Source organism: Myotis daubentonii, chromosome 19 (genome assembly GCF_963259705.1).
Source record: "Myotis daubentonii chromosome 19, mMyoDau2.1, whole genome shotgun sequence".
NCBI classification, from domain to species: domain Eukaryota; kingdom Metazoa; phylum Chordata; class Mammalia; order Chiroptera; family Vespertilionidae; genus Myotis; species Myotis daubentonii.
The window spans coordinates 27,367,797-27,378,122 of NC_081858.1; the positions used below are offsets into that span (position 1 = coordinate 27,367,797).

At 55.7% G+C, this 10,326-nt stretch overlaps 1 protein-coding gene and 1 gene segment (V, D, J or C); both read left to right on the forward strand.

The window, feature by feature from the left end:
• Window positions 1-3,798, forward strand: part of LOC132221907 (immunoglobulin lambda-1 light chain-like) — a 111,599-nt gene extending 107,801 nt beyond the window's left edge. For all 3 annotated transcript variants that reach the window (XM_059676540.1, XM_059676539.1, XM_059676541.1), the window contains 2 exons: window positions 1,994-2,033; window positions 3,314-3,798. In XM_059676540.1, coding sequence (XP_059532523.1) covers window positions 1,994-2,033; window positions 3,314-3,633 — 360 coding nt within the window. In that variant the 3' untranslated portion in view covers window positions 3,634-3,798. The remainder of the gene's footprint in view (window positions 1-1,993; window positions 2,034-3,313) is intronic.
• LOC132221905 (immunoglobulin lambda variable 2-14-like) overlaps window positions 1-7,976 on the forward strand; it is a 124,270-nt gene extending 116,294 nt beyond the window's left edge. The window contains 2 exon segments of the V gene segment in view: window positions 6,244-6,264; window positions 7,558-7,976. Of these exon segments, the coding sequence occupies window positions 6,244-6,264; window positions 7,558-7,877 (341 nt within the window).
• The last annotated feature ends 2,350 nt before the right edge of the window (window positions 7,977-10,326 follow it).

The window sequence follows — 10,326 nt, forward strand, 5'->3', positions numbered from 1 at the left end:
TAACCTTGAAGGATTAGAAAGGGCACAGTCTTGGGCACCAATTGGGCATCCTGTGATGTCCCAGGGAAGGAGTATCAACTGGAATTCAGGAGCCGAGTAAGAGCAGGTCAGACCAGCTCAGAGCAGGCAGAGGGTGGCCTGTGGGGTACAGCAAGGTCAGGCCTCACCGGTGACACAGCACTCCCATCACTCCCCCCCCTCGTGGGCCCCTTGCCCCTCGCTCCCTGTGCCTCAGCCCTGAGTGCAGCTGGTGTCAGAGACACACTCATTCCAGGTCGCTGAGATGGGGAGACTGACTAATTTGTCAATTTTTTACGTACGTGTTAGGAAACCTACTGTATGATATAATGGAATTTTAGCTTTAGATGGACACCCCTGCACTGGAATTAGTCCATTATATCCAGCTTTTAGTGTATTTACTTGGGTGTATCTTAGGTGTTGTTTACATAGGAGAACAGAATAAGGTCCCGCATGGTGATGTTGGGTCTGGAAGTATCCCCCAAACCTCTCCAGCTTCTCCATGCCAGCAAGTGGCTGAGGGGCTGAGCTGCTGGCCTCGGGGGCTCTCCCGCAGTCGGGATGTGGTCCCAGCCGCCACCAGCTGCATCTGGGTGGGTCCCTCCTCCTCATGTTCCTGAAACATGGTTTTGGCATCAGAAGCTTCCCAAGGTCCAGGTTGGACTTTAGCAAAATTGCCTCCCAGGATGGTTCCCACTTTGCACCAAAGGACCCTTATCGAATAGACCTCCTTTGAGTGACATCCTCCGCTTGGATGTCCAATGACGTGGTCCATCAGACAGGAAGGAATGCTTCATGGGATATCCCAGATTCGCCCTCCTCCTCCTGTGGTGCCCCACGTGTGCATGAAAGGCGTGCCTCCAGCGGATCTGTCTCCGCCAGGATGTGTGTGTCACACGCTAGCACAGATGAGGGAATGGGGACGTTTCTCTCTGGTCCTCCAGTTTGCAGGATGGTGGCCTGGTCCCCGCCGTCCTCCCATGGTAACAATGGCCACTGAGTGGCTTGGGAAACTCCAGCAGGTGAATGGCTCTGCCGTGTGAAAGCACCACGGGTTCCTCTAGTGATGACAACAATGTGTCTGGGAACGACGGCCATTTGTCCATTGGGAGCCTCTTTGGGAGGCTTCTGAGGGTCCCGACACGATCCCAGGGGATCTCGATGGTGCCAGGTGACAAGAAGCCAGCATGCTGTAGCTCCCCTGGTGCCTATGGCCCTAGGCCCGTGGTCGGCGAACTGCGGCTCTCGAGCCACATGCGGCTCTTTGACCCCTTGAGTATGGTTCTTCCTAAGCCTTAGGAGGACCCTAATTAAATTAATAACCATGTACCTACCTACATAGTTTCAGTTTTAAAAATGTGGCTCTCAAAGGAAATTTCAATCGTTGTACTGTTGATATTTGGCTCTGTTGACTAATGAGTTTGCAGAACACTGCCCTAGGCCATGGCACCTCACTCACAGTGCAATCGACGCCCTCCAAGCTCATCCCAATCCCAGGAGACCGCAGTAGAAACAGCCTTTCAGGCACCAAGTTCCCTTGGAGCAGTGGTTCTCAACCTTCTGGCCCTTTAAACACAGTTCCTCATGTTGTGACCCAACCATAAAATTATTTTCGTTGCTACTTCATAATGTTGCTACTGTTATGAATCGTAATGTAAATATCTGATATGCAGGAAGGTCTCAGACGACCCCTGTGAAAGGGTCGTTCGATGGCCAAAGGGGTCCCGACCCACAGGTTGAGAACCACTGCTTTGGAAGAATGGCTTCCAACAGTCCTGATGCCATACAAGTCGCTGTGTCATCCATCCACCCTACAATCTGCTGAGAGGGTGGAGGGGGGACAGTGTGCGCCCCTGGCAGAGCAGACAGCAGCCGGGGGCAGTGGCCCAGCTTCTTCCAGCACAGCTGCAGGTGGGGGCCCAGGGGTGGGGCAGGGCCTCCCAGAGAGAGGTTTTTGTACGAGCCTGTGTCACAGTGTTTTGTGTTCGGCGGAGGGACCCAGCTGACCGTCCTAGGTGAGTCTCTCCTTCCCCCTCCTTTGCTGCTCTCCCAGAGGATTGGGCCATTTTCTGCGAGTTCTGCTCTCTCTGGGTCCTGTCTCAGCCTGTGTCCAGGCTTTTACCCTGGATCCCGGCCCTTGGGAACCTGAGCTCTATGGGTTTCTGCTCTTACTGTCCTATTTGGTCACCCTCAGCCGTTCACCTCTGTCCCCAGAGACAGAGAAATGGATGGGATGCCCTGTGTGTAGCTTCTTCTGTCTCTCTGAGGGTCATGCTGGATTCTAGAAGGGCTCTGATCTGTCTTCCCCTGTTAAGTTCCTGTGGGACAAGATTATTTCAGGGGGTCATTGGTGGCCGCCGTCTAATGAAAGAGAGGTTAAGGAGCACTGAGGGGGTAACCTTGTGAAAATTTTAGGGTGACCCAGTAGCATCTGGGCAAAGGCTAGAAACACCCAGGTCAGAGGTTCAGGGCAGGTCTCAGGGACTGTGGACTCATGCACAAGGGCCAGGAATGGTGCTGGAGAAGAGGGCTCCCAGGGGACTGCATAGAGCTGGCATGCTGAGTCCTGACCAGCCTGGCACCAGGGAAACCTGCGGGAGGAAGGACACAGGGGGGAGGAGAAGGTGCTGGAGGAAGGGCATGGAAGGACAGGTGTGAGGACAAGGTGGACTTTGGTCTCTGTAGGAGGAACATCCTTTCAGAAGAAATGGCAGAATCTATGGCATGAAAGCTCTAGTGATCTGAACAATGTGTGGGGATGCCATTGACTGTAGAGTGAAAGAGACCCAAGGACAGACAGACAGACATTTTGTTCATCAGAAAAAGCAGCCACCCAGTTTGGACAGGGAGCAGGAGACATAGATTTGGGTGAAACACTGAGCCCTTGGGCAGATGCTCCGAAGCCCCCAGCACCGAGGATCAGGTCAGAGGTGTCCACAGATGGACCCAGCAGGTCAGAGGGCTCAGAGCATCTTTTGTGGGACAAACAGACGGACAGACACAGACAGGCCCAGTCAGATACCAGGAGAAGGCAGAGCCAGAGGGTGACAGTCAGATGTGTGGGGGGCAGAACGGGGCCCACAAGGACGGTGATGGCGGGTTCCAGACTCAGGGTTTCTCAGGAAAATGGGGAGTTGAGCTACAAACCCCCCAAACTGCCCTGCACGGCATGGACACTCACACCCAGAGAGACCCCTGCATGGTCCTCAGGACACTGTGCCACAGGAGGACCGAGGGCAGCAGCTTTCAGGATGGACCCTGAGCCTCTCCCCTCCTGCCCCTCCCGCACCCACAGGTCAGCCCAAGTCTGCACCCTCCGTGTCTCTGTTCCCGCCATCCGCTGAGGAGCTCAACAACAACAAGGCCACACTGGTGTGTCTCATGAGTGACTTCTACCCGGGCAGCGTGACGGTGGCCTGGAAGGCAAATGGCACCCCCGTCACCCAGGGCGTGGAGACCACCAAGCCCTCCAAGCAGAGCAACAACAAGTACGCGGCCAGCAGCTACCTGAGCGTGTCCAGCCAAGACTGGAAGTCCGCCAGCGCCTACAGCTGCCAGGTCACGCACGACGGGAAGACCGTGGAGAAGACAGTGGCCCCCTCAGAGTGTTCCTAGGACCTGAGTCCCCCACTTCTGGGGACACTTCTCAGTCAGACGCTCCCTTCCCCCGCTCCCCACTGTCCCCCTGCGGCTCCTGCCCTTGGTCGCTCAGACTGGGCAGGTCGCCATCCCTCCCCGGTTCCCCTTCTCCTGAATAAACTCCTGTCATTTCTCATCTGACATTTCGCATGTGTGTTCTGTGTGGGGGAGGGTCTCTGGGTTGAAGGGTCGGTAATAAAGGGCAGGACAGGAATGACATGACATGGACCTACCTGAGGTCCACTCCACTCACCCACCAGCGACCTCAAAGAGCTCTGAGTGCCCATGGGAGGTGGTTCCCTGGGCAGAAACTTCTCCTGTGGGACCAGCCCCTGGGACGCAGTCCTTGTCACCTGGAAAGGGACAAGGGCTGAGTGAGAGGGACCCACGGGCCCTGAGGAGGGACCAGGAGAAATGGTGAGGGTCCCAGGAGGGCACGGTGGGCTACAGATGGAAACATTGGGAAGGAAATCATGGGGCCAAGGCTGAGGTCATTGGGAACAGACATTGAACTGCCCTGTCCATCATGGAGCCCAATGGGAGAGCCATTGCCAGGTGAGGGGCTCATGGTTGGCCCATCAGCTCAGAGTCAGGGAAAGCTTGGAGCAGTGCCTCCCATGGGGCGTTTGTCGAACTCTGCCAATGCACGTGAGCTAAGGAAAGACACTGACTAGTCCTGCAGAGAGAAGCAGTTGAATATCATGGAGCCTGACAATTCCCCCATCAAGTTCACACCCCTTACCCAACTCAGGGAGCCTGGAACACCCTTCAAGGCATGGCTACTGGTGCTAGGAACATGGGGTGAGCATGAGGCACAAGGAAGCTCACTTTGTGTTCTAATGGGCCTGAGTCAAGGTCAGGCTCAAGGTAACTCTAGCAGGGGGCATGGACCTCCATTACGAGAGTCTCAACACCTGAAGTCAGGTGAGGGTGAGATTCTTTATGGTTGGTTTACGGATGGAGCAGGTGTTTTCAGACTGCACAAGAAAGGTGTGAGGGGCATGGGAGTTGACCTTGATGGAATAGAAAGGGCACAGTCCTGGGCACCAATTGGGCATCCTGTGATGTCCCAGGGAAGGAGTATCAACTGGAATTCAGGAGCCGAGTAAGAGCAGGTCAGTCCAGCTCAGAGCAGGCAGAGGGTGGCCTGTGGGGTACAGCAAGGTCAGGCCTCACCGGTGACACAGCACCCCCATCACTCCCCCCCCTCGTGGGCCCCTTGCCCCTCGCTCCCTGTGCCTCAGCCCTCAGTGCAGCTGGTGTCAGAGACACACTCACTCCAGGTCGCTGAGACGGGGAGACTGACTAATTTGTCAATTTTTTACGTACGTGTTAGGAAACCTACTTTATGATATAATGGAAGTTTAGCTTTATATGGACACCCCTGCACCGGAATTAGTCCATCATATCCAGCTTTTAGTGTATTTACTTGGGTGTATCTTAGGTGTTGTTTACATAGGAGAACAGAATAAGGTCCCGCATGGTGATGTTGGGTCTGGAAGTGTCCCCCAAACCTCTCCAGCTTCTCCATGCCAGCAAGTGGCTGAGGGGCTGAGCTGCTGGCCTCGGGGGCTCTCCCGCAGTGGGGATGCGGTCCCAGCCGCCACCAGCTGCATCTGGGTGGGTCCCTCCTCCTCATGTTCCTGAAACATGGTTTTGGCATCAGAAGCTTCCCACGGTCCAGGTTGGACTTTAGCAAAATTGCCTCCCAGGATGGTTCCCACTTTGCACGGAAGGACCCTTATCGAATAGACCTCCTTTGAGTGACATCCTCCGCTTGGATGTCCAATGACGTGGTCCATCGATAGGAAGGAATGCTTCATGGGATATCCCAGATTCGCCCTCCTCCTCCTGTGGTGCCCCACGTGTGCATGGAAGGCGTGCCTCCAGCGGATCTGTCTCCGCCAGGATGTGTGTGTCACACGCTAGCACAGATGAGGGAATGGGGACGTTTCTCTCTGGTCCTCCAGTTTGCAGGATGGTGGCCTGGTCCCCGCCGTCCTCCCACGGTACCAATGGCCACTGAGTGGCTTAGGGAACTCCAGCAGGTGAATGGCTCTGCCGTGTGAAAGCACCACGGGTTCCTCTAGTGATAACAACAATGTGTCTGGGAACGACGGCCATTTGTCCATTGGGAGCCTCTTTGGGAGGCTTCTGTGGGTCCCGACACGATCCCAGGGGATCTCTATGGTTCCTGGTGACAAGAAGCCAGCATGCTGTAGCTCCCCTGGTGCCTCCGGGCCAGGGTACGGAATCTCACTCACAGTGCAATAGACGCCCTCCAAACTCATCCCAATCCCAGGAGACCGCAGTACAAGCAGCCTATCAGGCACCAACTTCCTGTGGCAGAGTTGCTTCCAACAGTCCTGATGCCGTACAAGTCGCTGTGTCATCCATCCACCCTACAATCTGCTGAGAGGGTGGAGGGGGGACAGTGTGCGCCCCTGGCAGAGCAGACAGCAGCCGGGGGCAGTGGCCCAGGCTTCCTCCAGCACAGCTGCAGGTGGGGGCCCAGGGGTGGGGCAGGGCCTCCCAGAGAGAGGTTTTTGTACGAGTCTGTGTCACAGTGTTGGGTTTTCGGCGGAGGGACCCAGCTGACCGTCCTAGGTGAGTCTCTCCTTCCCCCTCCTTTGCTGCTCTCCCAGAGGATTGGGCCATTTTCTGCTGGGTTTTCTCTTTATCTGGGTCCTGTCCCAGCCTGTGGCCAAGCTTTCACTCAGGATCCCAGCCCTTGGGAACCTGAGCTCTCTGGGTCCCTGGTCTTACTGTTCTATTTGGGCACCCTCAGCTGTTCACCTCTGACCCCAGAGACAGAGGAATGGTCAGGATGTCCTGTGTGTGGATTCTTCCATCTGTCTCTGAGGGTCATGCTGGATTCTAGATGGGCTCTGTTCTGTCTTCCTCTGTTAAGTTCCTGTGGGACAAGATTATTTCATGGGGTCATTGGTGGCCGCCTTCCTAAGAGAAAGAGAGGATAAGGAGCACTGAGGGGGTAACCTTGTGAAAATTTTAGGGTGACCAAGGACCCTCTGGAGGCTAGAGACACTCCGGTCAGAGGTTCAGGGCAGGTCTCAGGGACTGTGGGCTCATGAACAGGGGCCAGGAATGGTGCTGGGGTGCAGGGCTCCCTGGGGCTGCATGGAGCTGCCATGCAGAGTCCTGACCAGCCTGGCACCAGGGAAACCTGCGGGAGGAAGGACACAGGGGGGAGGAGAAGGTGCTGGAGGAAGGGTCATGGGATGACAGGTGTGAGGACAAGGTGGCCTTTGGTCTCTGCAGGAGGAACATCCTTTCAGAAGAAATGGCAGAATCTATGGCATGAAAGCTCTAGTGATCTGAGCAATCTGTGGGGATGCCATTGACTGTAGAGTGAAAGAGACCCAAGGACAGACAGACAGACATTTTGTTCATCAGGAAAAGCTGCCACCCAGTTTAGACCGGGAGCAGGAGACATAGATTTGGGTGAAAACTGAGCCCTTGGGCAGATGCTCCGAAGCCCGCAGCAACGAGGATCAGGTCAGAGGTGTCCACAGATGGGCCCAGCAGGAGGTCAGAGGGCTCAGGGCATCTTTTGTGAGACAAACAGACGGACAGACACAGACAGGCCCGATCAGATACCAGGAGAAGGCAGAGCCAGAGGGTGACAGTCAGATGTTTGGGGGGCAGAACGGGGCCCACAAGAACGGTGATGGCAGGTTCCAGGCTCAGGGTTTCTCAGGAAAATAGGAAGTTGAGCTACAAACACCCCAAACTCATGGCACGGACGCTCACACCCAGGGAGGCCCCTGCCCTCGGGATTCTGCATGGTCCTCAGGACACTGTGCCCACAGGAGGACCGAGGTCAGCAGCTTTCATGATGGACCCTAAGCCTCTCCCCTCCTGCCCCTCCCGCACCCACAGGTCAGCCCAAGTCTGCACCCTCCGTGTCTCTGTTCCCGCCATCCGCTGAGGAGCTCAACAGCAACAAGGCCACACTGGTGTGTCTCATGAGTGACTTCTACCCGGGCAGCGTGACGGTGGCCTGGAAGGCAAATGGCACCCCCGTCACCCAGGGCGTGGAGACCACCAAGCCCTCCAAGCAGAGCAACAACAAGTACGCGGCCAGCAGCTACCTGAGCGTGTCCAGCCAAGACTGGAAGTCCGCCAGCGCCTACAGCTGCCAGGTCACGCACGACGGGAAGACCGTGGAGAAGACAGTGGCCCCCTCAGAGTGTTCCTAGGACCTGAGTCCCCACTTCTGGGGACACTTCTCAGTCAGACGCTCCCTTCCCCGCACCCCACTCTCCCCCTGCAGCTCCTGCCCTGGTCGCTCAGACTGAGCAAGTGGCCATCCCTCCCCATTTCCCCTTCTCCTGAATAAACTCCTCATTTCTCATCTGACATTTCGCATGTGTGTTCTGTGTGGGGGAGGGTCTCTAGGTGAAATAAAGGGCACGATGGTCATGACATGTGACTCCATCTACCCATCGTTCGCTCAACCAACCAACCAGGCACCTGAATCAGCTCTGAGTGCCAGTCGGAGCCAGGACCCAGAGCAGGCACTACTCCGATGGGGCCGCCACCTGGGACATAGTCCCTTTTAACCTAATGAGGGTCCCAGAAGGGCAGCAGGGGCTACAGATGAAAATATTGCAGAAGGAATCCATTGAGCCAAGTCAGTCCTCTTAGGGAGAGATATTGAACCCAGTGGGGAAATCCATTACCATCTGGGCGTTTCTTGGTTGGTCCATCACCATGGAGTCATGGAAAGCTTTGAACAGAGCCTCCCATGGTGTGTTTGTCAAAGTTTGCCAATGTACATTAGCTAAGCAAGGACACCGACTAGTCCTGGAGCAGAGAAACAATTAAATATCATGTAGCCTAACAATTCCCCCATCGTGTTCATTCCTCCTACCAACACAGGGAGCTCTGAGACAGTCTTCAAGGGATGATCACTGGTGTGGGAACATGGGGTGAGGAAGAGGCACAGGAAGCTCAGTTTATACTCTGACGGGCCTGGGTCAGGTCCAAGGTGACCATAGCAGGGGTATGGACCTCCATCATGAGGAATCTCAACAACTGATGTCATATCAGGGTGAGACTTTTTATGGGTGGATTAAGGATGGAGCAGGTGATGTCAGCCCTCAGGTGGAGTAGACATGGGAGTTGACCTTGAAGGATTAGAAAGGGCACCGTCCTGGGCACAGAATGGGCATCCAGTGATGTCCCAGGGAGGGCATATCCACTGGAATTCAGGAGCCCAGTAAGGGCAGGTCAGACCAGCTCAGAGCAGGGGGCAAGTGGCCTGTGGGTTACAGCAAGGTCAGCCTTCCCCCTTGCCACAGCACCCCCACACCACTCCACCATTGGGAGGGAAGGCAGGGGACACCCTCAAGGTCATCCTAAAAGACAGGCTGACAATTCTAAAGGACCACCCTGACATCACCCTAAACAGTGCCAATCTAGGCTGTCGATAGAGAAGATCAGCCTGAGCCCCTGATCAGATGGCTGGGGACACAGGAAGTTGCCAGGAGATTCTGTACACAGGCCAGCCTGCCTCTCCCTGGAAGGGGAGGAAGGGAGAGAGGGATTAAAGGCCACCTTCCCCTCATGCTCTCACCCAGGGATTAGGGTTGTTGGACATAAGAGAGATGTGCCACCCATTCCCATGGAGCCTCACTCACGGTGAAATAAACGCCCTCTAAACTCATCCCAAATCCCAGGAGACCGCAGTAGACAGAGCATATCAAACACCAATATCCTTTGGGAGAGTTGCATCCAATAGTCCTGCTGCTGTACAAGTTGCTGTGTCATCCATCCACCCTACAATCTGCTGAGGTGGTGGAGGGGGGACAGTGTGTGCCCCTGGCAGAGCAGACAGCAGCCGGGGGCAGTGGCCCAGGCTTCCTCCAGCACAGCTGCAGGTGGGGGCTCTAGGGGTGGGGCAGGGCCTCCCAGAGAGAGGTTTTTGTATGAGCCTGTGTCACAGTGTAGGGTGTTCGGCGGAGGGACCCAGCTGACCGTCCTAGGTGAGTCTCTCCTTCCCCCTCCTTTGCTGCTCTCCCACAAGTTTGGGCCATTTTCTGCAAGTTCTGCTCTTTCTCTGCCTCCTGTCTCAGCCTGTGGCCAAGCTTTCACCCTGGATCCCGGCCCTTGGGAACCTGAGCTCTATGGGTCCCTGTTCTTACTGTCCTATTTGGTCACCCTCAGCCGCTCACCTCTGTCCCCAGAGACAGAGGAATGGTCAGGGTGCCCTGTGTGTGGATTCTTCCATCTGTCTCTGAGGGTCATGCTGGATTCTAGATGGGCTCTGTTCTGTTTCCCTCTGATGGGCTCCTGTGGCAGCAGATTTATTTCTGGGTGTCAATAGGGGCCCCCATCTCAAAGAGAATATAGGATAAGGACTACAGAAGGGGAAACCAAATTCTAGGCTGCCCCGGAACTTGGAGGGCCAAGATTGAAGACACCAGGTCGGAGGTTCGGATGTCATGAACAGGGGCCAGGAATGGTGCTGGGGTGGAGGGCTCTGAGGGGCTGCATGGAGCTTCCATGTGGAGTCCTGACCAGCCTCGCACCAGGGAAGCGTGCAGTCAGGAAGGGCACAGTGGGGAGGAGAAGGTGCTGGAGGAAGGGCATGGAAGGACAGGTGTGAGGACAAGGTGGACTTTGGTCTCTGCAGGAGGAACATTC